The sequence below is a fragment of the Leuresthes tenuis genome, unplaced genomic scaffold, assembly GCF_036924035.1.
Source record: "Leuresthes tenuis unplaced genomic scaffold, fLeuTen1.0.hap1 SCAF_18, whole genome shotgun sequence".
In the NCBI taxonomy this organism is placed as follows: domain Eukaryota; kingdom Metazoa; phylum Chordata; class Actinopteri; order Atheriniformes; family Atherinopsidae; genus Leuresthes; species Leuresthes tenuis.
The window spans coordinates 13,577,168-13,593,332 of NW_027325372.1; the positions used below are offsets into that span (position 1 = coordinate 13,577,168).

Below are 16,165 nucleotides of genomic sequence, written 5' to 3' on the forward strand. Positions count from 1 at the left end.
CTTTATACTCTGCAATTTAGACAGAGTTCAGGAGAGTTCCTGCTGTAGTTATTTGCTTTGAAAATCCAGGATATAGTATTTTTTTTAATGCTTGCACGTATACTCAGAGTTTAGACTTTTTTTCTTTTTTGCTTGTTATTATTCTAAAAAAAACAGTCGTGATATTATGAGAGGCTTCTTTGCATTGCAGTTCATCCCTGAATGGACTCCCCCCACCTTATCAGAAATAATCAGAATTAGCACCATAAGTATGTCATGTCAGCACCAAAAATGCAGATTAGTCAGGAAATTTGGAGCAGCATGGTCTCATGAATTAAGCAAAGCTTTCAGGAAATGTTCTGATACACCCCATTGTCTCCATTAGTAGCAGCCATGAGTCAATGATGTGAGTGTCAACACTGCAGCCTGAGTGCACAGAGCTGCTGGTACAATAATACATTTCTAAGAACTGACAGAAAGACACATGGAGAAAATGGAGCACATGACTGAAAAGACGTAGAGGCCATTTCCTATTCTGTTAGAAATAAATTGATATAATGGTGAGCTTTTGTGGGATGTGGAACATGTTGCATATGTTCCCTTTCTCCTATATTTACTTGTGGACAGGACATTTATTTAACCAAACCCAGCTGAAATATCAGCGGACCAAACAATCAGAAAAGTATGGAAATGACTGTGAAAGAAAGTTCCTTTCTCAGTCCACTTTAGTATCAGTCAAACCAAGTATTTTGATAATAAAATTACCAAAAGAAAGTAAAGCTTTCATAATAGTGAAACAATGAAAACTGAAAATGTACCCAGAACACTAATGTTGGCAAATAATTTTGCAACATTGACAAGAAACACTGCTTTTAGCCACATAGAAGCTTGTTGCGCCTGTTTGCTTGTTGTTTCTACCACTCTTCAATTCGTATGTGGTCACAGGATTCCTTTTTGCAAAAGCAGATTTTAGCTTTCCTCAAAGTTCTTTTGTGCAATTTCGGTAAGGATTCATTGCTGGTCAGTATAACCCCTCAGGCTCAAGGCTATTTGTTTTTCAATTACCACTTGAAAATGATCCTTGATTTCAGCCAGTTTCAGCTCCACATTGGTTAGGTCTAATTGAAGCTCTAAGGATATATGATATTTGTTTGAATTCTGAAGTACAACAAGCCTCCCTCTTCTTATTAGCAGGCCAGAGTGGGATTTAAAAGACTCCAGCAAAAACGGACATTTACCCTAAATCAGAGCTGCACACTTGACAGTTACCAACAGCTTCATAACAACGAGTCAGCGATGTTAATGAAGCTGTTCTAAAAATTCTTTGTTGCACGTCTTCCAAATTTGTCGCATTAGAAACAAAGCACCAGAAATCCCATATCTATAGACAGGTAGCCCCTTGAGTGAACATACAATTGTTGCAAAATTACTTTTATAGCAAAAACAGCCTGAGTTGCTATAGGCAGCTCTGATGTGATCAAGGTTGAAACCATCCAAGTTCTCACTTTCAATCATCGTTTTGTGTTCTGTGAACTGAAAGACTCAAGACCTTTGCCTCAAACCTCTAAAACACATTTTTCTCTAAAATGAGCTGGTGACTTTCTTCAGTGGGTGGTGTGACCTGAAACCACTCCAGACTGCTGCGTATCATCCTGTTGGTGATCCATGCCAACTGTCAGACATCTCTCCAGGAGTTGTTTCCTCTCATCTTAATCATAAAACTATTCAGTGTCGTATAATAACATTCACAGCTGTACCATTAACTCTGACCAGGTCTGTTGTAGATTCCTTACTTGGTGATTTGAGAAGCTTGTCATGAAAAATCCCCCAAATTACCTAAAATATACAATAACACTGACAGACGCTAATCATAGTAATCAAGAGCTATTGAGAATCCTAGAAACAATCTGAGGCAAGGCCTGCAAAGACTCATCTCTGTGCAGCAGTAGGAGAGCCCTTAAGCCCTCAAATTTAGAGGTTATTCAGTGTTGTTAAATGAATACATGAGTGGGCATGAGTACAGTAGGAAATTAGATTAAAAATCCTTACTCCATCTGACATTCTTTACTTTGTCTGATTTACACAGGGGCATTGTTTCTATATGTTGATTTGCAAATAGGGAAATTGTCCTCTTTGTTCTGCTAATTGCACATTGTTGCACTCCCTGGCACACTTTTAAGGACTCTAACTCGTGTCACAGAGCCCACAGAGGTGAACTGTAACCCAGCAAGTTACATGAGTATATCGCCCTCTGTTGGGCTTTTGTTGCAATTTATGTGTTCCATCAAGTTATTATACAAAACCCAGAGCAGTTTAACTCCGTAGGTCAGATGTGAGGCTGAAATGATTGATAGAAACATATTTTCTCATTTCTAATTAGATTTTACAATATACCAAAACACCTTACTTAACAATGGAGAATAAACATCCGTAGCACTTTGCAGACAAATGTCTCAAACATAAAATAAACAAAAAAAAATGTGATTATACTTCATGCAAACATCTAAAAGTGGAGAAAAAATTAAATCCACGAACACTTCCTCTGACCTTTCAGCATTATGTTGTATTGCCTTAGAAGTGGTGCCAGCAGTGACATAATCTCTCCAATATTTGTTCACAGTCAACTTAACTTACATTTTCAGAAGTTGATTATTTCTTTCTGTTGTAAGAGTTTAAAACATTGTTACAGTTTACATTGTCGGAGCTTCACCTTATACTTTCACTGAGTGTTAAAGCTCTTATTTCTTATTTCCTTATTTCGACCGCTTAATGTCTTTATATTTAAATTTTTGCCTTTATAAAAATACACGTTTCTGAATGTTATTTCATAAGTTGATCTTTGAATCTGTGCTGCCTATTGGTCTTGTTGAGTATGAAAATTATTTGAGTTTGTTCCATCCATTGATATTTTTCTATCTTTGCTGGGGAAGATACTGTGATATAACCTCCCAAAGCCAATAAGAAAGCTCTCTTCCTGAGGATGCATAATGAAATTAAACAAACTGCACCATTTAGATTTTTATCTCATCAACAGCATTGATTTGCAGTCCAGCTACTGAAGTAAAATATTTCTATTTCACATTTCTAGACACCCTGCATATAATCTCAATGTTGCGTAGCCAACGTTCAGGCATCAATAGTGAGCAGACATTGATGGTGGATCTTCTTCAGGAAGATCCCATTTTAAATCCAGAAAGACGTTATTTTTTTCCCCACCATGGTTTCTCTGAGTAATGGTAGTTTTTTAAACAAAACACAAAAACCAGTGTCTGAGGTTAGACTTGTGGCTCTGGGGAGTTGTAAGTTTAAACACAGGAGCTGAAATGGTGGCTGAGTTTGTGAATAAATTAGTGAACAAGAGACCGACTACCTCTCAGCCATGACTGAATGAGAGCCCCGTTCTTCGGTGTGGCTGAAATAAACCATCTGCTGGTGTAACATGGCCTCTGAACAAGTTGGTGAACAAACCAGAAAAAATACTCGAGGCAAGGGGATTTAGATTGACTGTGTCCCCTCCCAAAAAAGACAATTTTCCTGAGGAATCCACAGTCCAGAAACAGCTGACCTTGATCAGGTGCCGAAGCAGTTCGAGATAGTTAATCAATTATATTAAGGTTGAGAACTTAGCTTTAGAATAACTTCATGCTATTGAGCACAAGGGTTTGCTTTGTGAACTGTTACATAAAGAAATCATGATTAAAAAGAGAATATCTTGTATGTCAGGCCACCCACAACTCTGTCATCAGCCTATTTAACAACATTTATTTTTTTCATGTTATCTGAATAGAAAGCAATCATGATGATAACACAATGTCCCCGGGGACCACTTTGCTTGAAATAATATAATCAAAAACATTCCTGATGTTTTTCTTTCTTCTCTGTGCTTTAGAGGCTGTTGACCCAGACAACACCCAAGACTCTCATCTACCTCCAGCGGAGACTCACGCTGACCGAGAAAGATGAAAATGATGTGTTTCCGTGTGTTCTCGGTGAGTGCATTTCACTAGAGCTGCAAGGAAAATGATTGCAGTCATTGCTGATTAACTGCTGATTATCTTTATGGGATTGAAGCTACCCTCTCGAATTCTAGATAATGAGGAATGAAGAAGTCTCCATTAACACTACGGATGTTAACATTACTGTGAATGTCTATTAAACAGCAAAGTGAATCATCAAGAAAGTCTAACACATCATTATTACAGTGTTTTTCCACTGCTGTTATCCATTTTTTTGTGATCCAAATTGTTTTTTTAAAAATGAAAAATGATGTTAATCTTTTCACTAGTTTTTTTCAGATCAACACTCTAATATGGATGTTGTGATTTACAAAACCCTATATTTGATTGAGAATTGTGCAAAAACAGCTTCTGAAATGTTGAATAAGAGAAATTGGATCCTTTTGTGAAAGACAAAGGTTCTGACATTAGCAAACATCTCACTAAAGAAGAAAAAGACTATGTTGCATCAGTTCTTTTAACTCACTCTAAGACGAACTGCAGTTTTGAAAGTGAAACGTTACCCATTTGTGTTTGTCATCTAAACAGATCAGGGCGAGACTTGTCTTGTCTCGTATTTCAATTTCACAATGTTAATGTGAGTCACAATAAGATCTTTTCTATAATAATACGATCTGGATGGCTGCATGTTACTCCCAAATCCACACACTTACTTGATGGTTGCTGGCTTTTAATTTGCTTTGCTTTCCAATTTAGCTTGAAGGACACAGAGTCCATTATTAGCACAGAAACAGCACTGATAAAAGTTACTAATGATCTCCTCTTGGCCTCTGATAGACTTGTGTCTGTGCTTATCCTGTTGGATCTCAGTGATTAATTTGATACAACTGGCCATGAATTTCTATAATAGAGAATTGAACATGTTATTAGGATTAAAGGAACTGCATTAGGCTAGTTTAACTAATATCTCATCTGGTGGAATCCATTTTGTTCACGTAAATGATGAATCTTCTTTGCACACCAGAGTAAATCATGGATTATACATGCTTCCATTAGGTAACATTATTAGACAGCATGGTATAAATTTCCATTGCTGATAATACTCAACTATACTTATCTGTAAAACCAGATGAAACCAATCACTTGGCTAGACTACAAGCATGTCTCAAAGACTTAAAGGATGACTGGCTGATAGAATTTTCTGCTTCTAAATTCAGATAAAAATTCTGAAGTTGTTGTCTTTGGACCTGAGCACTTCCAGAAGAAACTGTCGAAAGTGGAGAAAGATTTGTAATTCACTGATCTCTGATGTTGTTTACATTTTCCATAGCATCCAACTATCTGATACATAGCTGTAGTTCACATTATTTCCACATGCTCGCAGCAGAGATCATATTTTGATGTTCCTCACACGCATTCCAGGTACGTTTTTGTGATTTAAGATGGAAGGTGAGAATGTCATTCTTATTATAAGCATCCACTCTCCACTCTGAACTACCCCTCAGCAAAACATTCTTACTGGGATTTACTTTTCGAAATAAATCAGGCCAAAGAGAAATTTACACAGTGGGGGCTGTTTCCATTGCATCACAGGAGAGATCGCCTGAGCCAACGAGTTCCAGGAAGAGGTACAATTCTTTCTCTCGCCTCAGAGAGGAGATCAGAGCAGGTGCTTTACTGTCAGGTCTATTTCTTCACTTCCTTGTGTGGATTAGCTATGATGAACAAAGCAACGTGAAGCTCATATTACTTTCACTGTACACCACATGGAAAGTGAACACATAGATTCCATAGAAAGACTGAAAATCCAAAAGCTGATAACCTTTTACCCTAATCAAAACAGCAATAAAACAACCCCTGAACTATAAGTGGTCACTGTACTCTGTTATTTCAGTTTTACTATCTTGGAGGACTTGGGAGGAGACTGATGATGTGTCATGAGGAAGTTCCTGAGGTCTGTTTGAAAGATTACGTGGTTGAGAAACTTTGATGATCCCTTACCAAAAGGAAGGATAAAATTTAGACGTGGCCAAAGGAGAGGATGAAATCACATTATACCTGAGTAGATTTCAAAACACCTAACCTCATTTCACTGTTTACCACAAAACATCCTTCTTAAGCTTGATAATTATTCCCTTTCTTGTCGAGAGTAAAGTTAGAAGATTCCCATGTTGCGGTTTTCTAAATATGAAGTTAATTCCAAAAATATTAATAAAGAATACTAAAATGATTCCTTAATGTTGATTAAATTACAATTACAGACATTTTTTCATGCACAGAAATATACACCTATTCCACACGTGCACATATACACACATTGCTCGAAATATTCATTACTCGACCCACTACTGTAGCCTACTTTTTAGGGGGCTGACTGTCATTCCTTAAGGAGGAGCCCCGGCTCTGATGTGTTAGGCAATAGTTGGGTTGGCAGCTTCCCAGCAACCAAGACACTCCAGCTACCCTGTTGATACCTAATCTGACTCTTGTGCTCGCACACACACATGCAGATATGCACAAGAACACACAACGCTTACGCAAGCCCGGCCAGTCGTGCCTCGGGTAGTCATAACATGCAGAGGGTGGAGACATGCCAAGCTCTTATAGGTCAAACAAATGATTCACTAGCAAAAGTGGACTGGGTATGAAAGAGTGTATAAATTTGAGTTGAAACAGTGTTGTTGTTGAGGGTTTGATGAGTTGACCTCGAGATCCACTGGTTATTGTTAAAAGCTGAGGAAAGACAGGGAGAACAGTGTTTCTGCTCCCCCTGGTGTATTCCAGGAAGAGACGTAGACCCACTATTGACATTTGTGTGTTTGAGGAGTTAAATGTTACATTACGCAAAGGTCAGAAAAGAGTAAACGGTGAGAGGATGAGATGGAGAGAGGTGGGGAGTGTTTTTTTTTCTCTTCTGACAGGATGAAACTGAAAGCGCTGGGAAAAATGTGTAAATTGCTCTCCCTTACAGCGAAGAAGAGATGCGGGGAGAGAATTCTTTCAGGGAAACCTTTTTAAGCATGCTGTCGAACAGCACAGGTGTTTGCATGGGTGTGTGCTGAACATAAAGAAGAGAAGCAGCAGTTAAAGAAACAAACAACGAAGACAAAAAACAGGCCATGTGAATATGAAAAATTGTGATCTTTATTCAACTACTCCACACTTATTTCAAATATACATATTTACATATTTTGTACAATGAATATAACTCTTGTGTGTAACCTGTCTGGACTAATAAAAAGCCTTTCAGGTTGTGTCACAAATACATAATTCACAGTGCAATATTAAGATTGTGCACCCGTGTCAGTTTACTCTACACATCACATGAATGCATGACTCACTCTACAAGTATGAACCGGCGACAAAATCATAAATCTCTTAAATTACTTTTTGTGAGGAAAGATACAAATTTTCACAATACTCTTCCCAAAAACAGAGAAGGTGTCATAATAGGCTACCATGTGACCCAGAAATTAAACACACAAGACTCCTCAGACCAGATTTAGTAGCATTGTCAACATTATGGCCACAGCGAAGACCAAAAGTCGCTTTGTAACTCTCTGTCCTCGTGTCACAAATCAACAAGATATATCTTATTTTAGAGCTTAATACATCATGTCACTAACTATGAGGCTTAGTCTCCATGAATCCAAAGCTTTCAGCACAAAAAAAAAAGAAACTGGAAAGGGTAAAAAAAGAAGTACCATTAAAGAAGTGAACAGATTCTTCCAAGGTCAACAAATTTTTACAGACACACTTAAGTGTTGAGTCATCAACAGACAGCCAACATCAAATAACGCCTGACTGCCACCGACTCAGACTCTTTTAGTTTATGAAACACAGTGGTGCAGGCGCAACGCTCAGCACAGCTCGGCTTTGTTCAAGGATAGCATCCTGACATTATGAAATGAACCAAACTAGTTCAGCTGCTACGCTGTGAAAGTCTTTAGTCATCTTGTAACTTAGTACTTTCTGTCCTCATCTGGGTATTTGATCCTTTAACTAAAAGGTGATATTCCTTTATGAAGAGTAATGTTCAAATTCAGTGTGTATTTGTACTTTTTCTACTCCCAATGTTGCTTTCAGTAGCATTGTACAACAACCAGTTGCTGCTGTGGGATGTGACTGTGTCTCTCAAACGAGTGCTGCTTCAGGCATTACATTTGAAACCAGATGCATTAGTGTTAGGTTTAGCTGTGGCTTTTTGCACACTGCCACACATTCAGACTTACTGGAGGGTTTTCACTCGTGCTTGCAATCAAAGATTCAATACTTCTTCGTCAGATTCTACTTTTTATGTGAAATATAAACTCTTGTTATGTTTTATAACTGATAGCTAAATTAAACAGTTAAAAATGAGAAGAATATTTTCTCCATTTCTCCATTCAGCCATTTGCAAGAAATTGTATAAGCCTGGTGTCACTATTTGTTGTTGACTATGTGTGACAAGCTTTTCACATTTTTCTGCAAGTCTTACACCAGCATCAGCCTGCCTTTCTCAACCTTCCGCACATGGTGTGAGATTTGTAAATGCTCTCCATTTACTGAGACATTGCCAGATTGGCAGTGAGATGTCTCCATAGTGTCACGCTGAGCATGACACATCAGTTCTCTGTTAACCATCTTTCTCACTCTATGTCACTGTCTGCTTCAAGACATCAGGCTTGTGTTTGGCCCATCCTCGATTCAATTGGTGAGTCAGATGGTAAAGCCTGAAGCCCGGTCAGAAGGTGAGAGGAACAACATCCTGATCTGCTCAGCCGCCTCCTGTTGGAGACTCAGCGAGTGTTTTCTGAAGCTTTCGCAGTTCGAGCTGAGAACAGGCAGTGATGACTGTTTGCAAGGCTTTAGATTCTTGTGATACAGTCACAGAAGCCTGCAGAGATTACTCTTTTAACGTTATCTGACAAATTCTGAGTCACCGGAATTTCTTTTAGCACCAAATGGTTTTTTTTCTTCTTTTTTTTTTTTTTTAAACAAACTTATAGAAACACAATGAATGATCATTGTGAACAATGCCCTTAGCAAGTAACATGTATATGACAAACAAAATACAGTACAGTTAGTTTTTGTAGAAAGCTTGAGGGGTGTATGTACACACAACAGTACACAAATGGGTTCCTAAAAAGTGCCAATGTACAAAAACGACAGAGTCCCTCAAAGCAACTTTTGTTTTGGTCCCTCAGTCAGACTCCGAATTGAGTCCATCAGCAGAACAGATCGTCATCCTCCTCCACGTCAAAGGATGGCACCATCTGTTCTGCTGAGCTTACTTCCTGTTCCCCCAGTGCCACTTCCTGGGATGAGGGCGGCAGGTGGAACCATGGGTGAGCGAGCAGCTCAGTTGCTGTGAGTCTCTCCAAGGGTTCTTTCCTAAGCAGGCTCTGAAGTAGACACTTGGCCTTGGGTGACAAGCCCTCTGGCAAACAGCACTGGCCTCTGCGAATTTTGGAAAACAGCATGGCTGGGTCCGGGTCGTGGAAGGGATAACGGCCGACCAGCATGGTGTACAGCATTACCCCAAGGCTCCACATGTCTGCCATCATGCCAGAGTAAGGCGTGGAGCCACTGAGGATCTCTGGGCTGACGTAGGCGGGGCAGCCGTGGGTGTCTGACATAGAATCGTCATTGGGGTTTTCCAGGACACGGCAGTCCTCGAGGCTTTCTAATCTCACATGTGTCCTGTGAAGACAAAGTTGAAATAATGTCAAGATATTTGACTTGACCAAAAAGAGCACAGAGTCTGTTCTGGTCTATCTCACAACTGCATCTACATTAGAGGGCTTTAGTTACACTGTAAAATTAGGACGAGCGCTCAGGGCATCCTTCCTTTAGCCTTAATCTGGCAGCGACAGATGGACAGTCACACACATAGCATAGATAAACACTACACACACATTTACACACACACCAGTGAACTTAATGTGACCTAGGAGCAGCAGAGTGAGTCTGATTTCAGAAACGGAGCTATTTGTGCAAATTTCAAATTACTTCTCAGTACTGACGCAGTCACATAAACACACATATAAATATATATACTCCAACACGCCCCTCCTCCTTCCTTACTCACACACACAAAGCTATATTTAGCTTTGTTAATGATGGGACAGACATTTAGTCTTGCACCAGAGATTGGGAGAATGTTTCTCTGGTGTTGAAGTAACAGATGCGCAATGTTTCCAAAGTTTAACTTCATTTTTAAACCCTGATTTATCAAGTGCACACAAAGAGAAAAAAGAGGTGCTCTGCTTTATCTCAAATTCAGGGACTGACTCTGTGAGACACTTCAGTCGTCAGACAGAGTGGCTGGAGGGACAAATAGATAGCCATAGATAGGATGAAAAGAGTGACAGCCAGAAGGACCATGCAGAAAGCAAATGGTATTTAAACACTGAGATAGTGGAGGAGATAAGTCAGCAGAGGAGAAAGAGAGATGGAGGCAGGAAAGGAAACAGAACAGAGAGAGTTAGAGGGGTGGAGAGAGTGACTCATCCTTCTGTTGAGAGAACATATCTTCTCTCCTCCTCTCTCTGGCTCTGTCTCGAGCTGAGGATATCTGCACCTGGGTCCCACACTGGCGGCGCCAGCCATCCCATAATTACCCTCAAATGGCTGTTGCCACATCAGTGACGCACGGGCAGGCTGGCCCTGCAGTGAAGCTCTGCATGCTTCACAGCACTATTCACCTTCCCTAAACTGGCTTCTCAATCTGCACTGTGTGTGTCTTTGTGAATGAAAACAGCATTTGTCAAATTGTTGTGACTTTCTGTGTCTCTGGCTCAAATACCACACCGTTGGCCAGGACATTGCATCACAGCTTTGTGCGTTAGGGTTTGAAAGATGTCTGATTGTGAATTTGTAGGAATGAATGACGGAATAAATGAGGTAACTCACAATTGTGACGCACTTAATTTTGACTTCAGTGAATGGAAGACAGATAGTGATGTTGGAGATGAATACAAAGAAATTCCATGACGCCATACAACCATTTAGTTATCGTCAAAACCTGCGGGCTTATTTTCAAAGTCACAAAAGAATCTGCACTATGTCGTCATCTCAACTCTAAAGAGAAAAAGAAGCTGTCGTCCCATAATTTAATGGATCAGATTGCAAATATTTCAAAACCGTCGCCATGCTAACACAATACCAAATTGCATGCACAAAGTCATTTGAGCATGAATAGATCACAGCTTTACTGCTCTGAAAGTAAAATCAGCACAAATACAAACATGCTTGTATGGACACACACACACAAAAGAAAAAAAAATGAGCTGTGCAGCCCTCCCTCCTCTTCCCTTCTGCACATATACACTGTGACTCATCGCTCTGCAGCCATATAGCTATCAGAGGGACACAACCAACTTCAACTTCTCTCACTGGCTGCCTGATCTTGTTCATTCAATGTGACCCGGCAAACCCAGAGGTCACGGCTGGAGAATGTTGCTGGTGAAAAGTCTCCATGAAAAAGGGCCTTTGGATAACTGAGCGAGGGGGAAGGGATGTGTGGGATCAGCCAACGCTTACAGGAAACAGGGTGACGCAAGGGCAAAGAGGCGACAAATAGTTTTCTAAGCAGGGATTTTGTGTGTCTTCCTAAACAGAATGTAGCACTCAGAGATTAAGGCATATGTGTGTGTGCATGTAGGTGAGTGTGTGTGGGAGCCAATTCAAAGGATAATGCTGTGAGACTACTCCTCCATGTATGAAAGTGTGTATGAATGAAACCTTGTTGGAAGCATCGGATATGCTGCAGCACAGCTATGATGTAATTTATTAATAAATAATGAGTAATAAATGTTTTCTAAGCTATCGATCGCAGAAGGGTATGATCGTCTCATTCAGCAGCTTCGTCTCGTGGCTCTGCCAAAATACCACCCACCACATTCACACTTACACGCACACACTCCTGCAAAACAAACATGCATACAAAGAGACACATCAAGAGTGAAAAAAGGGAGACAGACAGAGAGGGTGAAAAATCTGGGAGGCTGAGCAGAATGCCTCCACAAGTACAGAACCTCCTACTCTATCTGTGCCCACATCCATATCTGCACACATGGCCTGTGTATTTCAGCTGCTGCCATGTTTGCTGTGTGTCTTCACTGGCATGTGCCACTAGTATACTGCAAGTATTCAGATTTGAGAGCACTCAGACAAAGTGGATTACATTCAGAAGCAATATAAGGGAGTGTGAGCAGGTGGATGGTTAACAAGGCTCAAAACTTTTGAGATGTAAGTAACCACAGCAGCATTAATTGATGTCCTTATTGTACAGGGTTTAGTGACATCTACCATCGAAGTTGCAGATTGCAACCAAATCAGTACCCACGTAGGGATTTTTTTTCTTGGGGAAAATGGCATGAGCTGCTCAATTTATTTACCACAAATGTTTCACTCAACACCAACTAATCTCTTTCTTCATACCTAACTCAACCGCCAATCATGAAGCACTTTCTTCACAACCATTGACAGCCTGCAAAAAGTCGCATCTGTGTGTATATGACTGCCTCTAAGGTTATGCTTCTTAGCAATTCTCACTTTGATTTCACACAAATAAAAACACGTTAATCCACCTATAGATTCTGCACAGTGGAAATTTAAAAAAGTAATGAAAAGAAGATAAAAACTCTGTTCATCTCACCTTTTCTCATCCGCAAAAACAAACTTGCGCAGTTTGAGATCACCCAGCACAATGCCCGCCTGGTGGCAGTGCGCCACGGCCAAAGCCACCTGACGGAAGAGCCTGCGGGCGTGCTCTTCGTCCAGCCGACGACAGCTCTTCACTAAAGTGTGCATGTCCCCAAAGTCCTTATCCAGGAAAACGTAGGCTTTGCGTTCGCCAAGGATGATGTCCCTGATGCCAGCCACGTTCTTGTGAGCTGGCAAAATGCCGTAGGCTCTGATCTTTTCCTGGTATACCCCCATATCAAAGGCCTGAAAAAAAGGAAGAGGAGGGGCAGGGAAACGGGATGGAAATTAGGAATATGGGGAGGGAGACGAGAGCGAGTGTGAAACAGAGGCAATTGGTCAGCGCGTTATTACTGATCATAGGAGGAAACAATCATGCAAATGTAGTGCAGTGAGATAATAAACAAAAAGGGTCTAGGATGTGCCATGATTCCAGCTCAACACACTGCTCTTGCAGGAGCGTGAAAAATGAGTCACTCGAGCGTGAAGCGATTAACTTCATTAATCAACAAAGCTAAACCCCTTCATGTTGATCAGGCAATGTAAACAAAATGATCTGAAGCAGTAGAGAGATGTGTCCTTATCTAGACAGATTCTTATCTGGTTAGTCCTTTTTGCCAAACATGTTTGCATTTTTGTGTCACAGCGTGGCGTATTGCAGTGACGTATATGCAAATGAGCAGAGTTGACAGACTGTGTGAAGCCATGGAGCTATGGATGAATAGATTTCAATAGGTGGGCTTCGTTTCCACAACACAGAGAGACCGACATGGGTTTACCTGGTTATTATCAATGATTTTTTTCCAGGCTTTTATTTATCATAATAGCAGAGCCTTAGATATATGTTTAAAAATACATGAAGCAATACTGTTATTGCGCAAAGTGTGACACATTTCGCATGAGAGTGACATTTGCTGAAAAAGTGAGCTAAATACGGATGACATGTCAGACAGGCTATTGAGCAATGCGCTGTCTTGAAACATCATTCATTCAAAGACATTGCACAACGACCTGATTGCGCATACCTTACACAGAAGCTCATCGCCAGTATCGGTGTTCATCGCACTGTGCATGTTCTCCCGGTCCGCCAGAGGTAGAAGCAGAAACGGTCCTATCCTGGACGGTCCTTGGTGGGTCGGGGGGAGAGGGTTTGCGATAAGGCTGACCGGGGACCCAGGTGACGTGCCGAGGAGTCCCTGCGTGTCCCCAGCCTCTGTGCTTAGCCTCGCGCACTTGGCCGGCGGCTGATCGTCTGAGTCCAGCCGCTTATGCGCGACTCTCCGGATGCAGGGTGCCGGGCTGCTCCACTGCAAGTTCATCCTGAAAGGCCGTTTCAAAATACACACTCAAACAAAAACAAAAAAAAGAGTCCGTGTCTAGTTAAGGATGCGTCCTGTGGTGGTTACTATAGACTACAGACTGTGCGCTCCATTTCTCCGTGCGAGACTGAAACTTCAGCAGCTTTTGGTAGGCTTAATAATCCAAACCCCGTCCTTCTGGAGAGCTTGCGGCTCTGAGCTCTGTGCACCTTTTGGTGAGAAAATTCCGATCCCTCAGAGTTTAGAGAGAGACAGAGAGAAAGAGAGAAAGAGAGACAGAAAAGGAGAGACCGCCTCACATTCAGAGGGAGGTTGAGAGTGAGTGAGCTCCAGTGATGTTGAGCTCTGAGCTCAAACACTCCGCCCGACCAGTCCAGCCTCCTGGTGACACAAGCATTGAGCAATCCTGTAACGGCACCGACTCCGGCTCAGCTCGTCTCTGATGACACTGCCCACTGCATTACCTTTCAGGGAACTGCGTGAGCATATGGTTCAAACATTAGTTTTGTCCTACGGTGTTTATCAGGGTGTCACGAATCTTCACATTCCTGCTCTCAGATTTAGCTGATACTGCAAGAACCTATGCAAGAGACAGGAATGAAGAAATTATGTGTTACTTATCATGCCTACATCATCGAGCGTGCACATGTTTTAGATAATAATTAACGATTTTCAAAACTAACCGTCTGACTCAGTTGCTTTGTACGGTTCAGCTCTTATTGCCATTTATTACCAGCTGTAATTATTTCAACATGGACCTACTGGAACAGTGGCCTTGAGGTGCAAATACAACACACTTACCTTTTCAAACTGGAAAAGGTAGATTTTTACAGTATATTTGCTTGTGACTGGCCGGAAAACTTTCCCTGAGTGACAGGTTGATGTCATTTCCCACTTCTGTTCTCTCAGCACCTTTTCCTGGAACTGACATTTAACAAAACAAAGGCAAAACCAAAAGAAAAACAACAAAAAGAAAAACCTTTTACATAACACAACAAGAAACTTGAGGACCTCACATTTCACAAAAAAGACAACGTGTCAGACAATATTACAAATCCCCCAAACACATAAAAACTAAGATAAAAACGCAACACTTCAGCAGTAAGACATTTCAGAAAACTGAACTGAATCATTCATTAAAATGAATCAAATGAAAGTACACCACAAAACTGAAAACACAGAGAAAAGAACAACATTAATCAAACAATACACACCTACAAACATAAATTAAACACAGCAACATGAGAATGTAGCAAGAACATTTTTGGTTTGTGATGGGACAGAAAGTCCCTGGCAACATGTAGGTGTCTCTATAAAACATGCAGGTGCCTCTATAAAAACGTCCAGAAGGGTCCTTGCTAAATTTTTAATTTGATTTTGAAGGATAAATGAGGAGAAGGAAATCATGAGGGGATACTGAAATAAAAAGGACAATCACATGTTATAATTCTTCATATAAATTTCATCATATCATGACATTAAAATGTCCCTTAAAAACCCCCGTGAGAACACCAGCGAGAAAAAGGCGTGAGGAGACAAGGCTGCTATGCCAAGTCCCCGCCTTATCCTTTCTGTAAAGCAAAAAGTTGATGCGTTTCAGAAATGCTGTTGTGTTTTATGCTCTGTTGCTGTGTTTTGTGTATTTTTCATTGTGTTTTGCTCTTCAGGGCCACAGTGGCACCCGAGCTGTTTACTCTCCAAATGTTCAGCCTCAGGTGTGAACTAAAGCAAAAACAAAGCTCCAGTGTATTAGCGTTAACTCGGGCAGTAACATCACCATGATACTGTATTTTCCCATGCTGAGCTTGTTTGTTATATGGACATGACTCACCCCCATAAAGCTTCAGTGGTGCAGGGCTATATTATGCTAGTGTGACTCTGTAAACAACATCATAGATGCTGAGGTTCAAGAGTCACTGATACAAAGTTAAAATTACTACTAAGTACCATTAAGAGGCAAGCAAATGCTGTGCAATCTCTGAGAATATGATGCAATCTTCTTGAAAAAATTGTTAGTGAACTATGGACTGTTTCTTCACAGGGGAAGAACAAGAATTTAAAGAGTGAAATGCAGCACCTGAAGTCAGTTTGAAAACATTCCAGTGATGAAGATGGTCGAGCAGACAGTATGAAGCAATTACAAATGTGCACGATTGTGTTTGTTTGTTTGTCAGGGTGTGATAATACGTGTGACTGTGTACGTGTTGCGCAACACTTCTCTTT

The 16,165-nt window shown here is 40.7% G+C and overlaps 1 protein-coding gene across 1 annotated transcript; it reads right to left on the reverse strand.

Moving 5' to 3' along the window:
* Window positions 1-7,057: 7,057 nt before the first annotated feature.
* trib1 (tribbles pseudokinase 1) lies at window positions 7,058-14,322 on the reverse strand. The gene is made up of 3 exons (XM_072369942.1): window positions 13,649-14,322; window positions 12,577-12,869; window positions 7,058-9,617 (listed from the first exon to the last, which is right to left on the reverse strand). Exons 1-3 carry the CDS (start codon window positions 13,940-13,942, stop codon window positions 9,143-9,145), a joined length of 1,062 nt encoding a protein of 353 aa, XP_072226043.1. The 5' UTR covers window positions 13,943-14,322; the 3' UTR covers window positions 7,058-9,142.
* Window positions 14,323-16,165: the final 1,843 nt, after the last annotated feature.

Bases quoted from the DNA above. Each gene is read 5' to 3' on its own strand.
- trib1 (XM_072369942.1), bottom strand. From the start codon at position 13,942: ATGAACTTGCAGTGGAGCAGCCCGGCACCCTGCATCCGGAGAGTCGCG. The intron at 12,870-13,648 runs GTATGCGCAATC...CCTTTTTTTCAG, and splicing joins GCGATGAGCTTCTGTGTAAG to GCCTTTGATATGGGGGTATA. The intron at 9,618-12,576 runs GTGAGATGAACA...TTGTCTTCACAG, and splicing joins GTTTTTGCGGATGAGAAAAG to GACACATGTGAGATTAGAAA.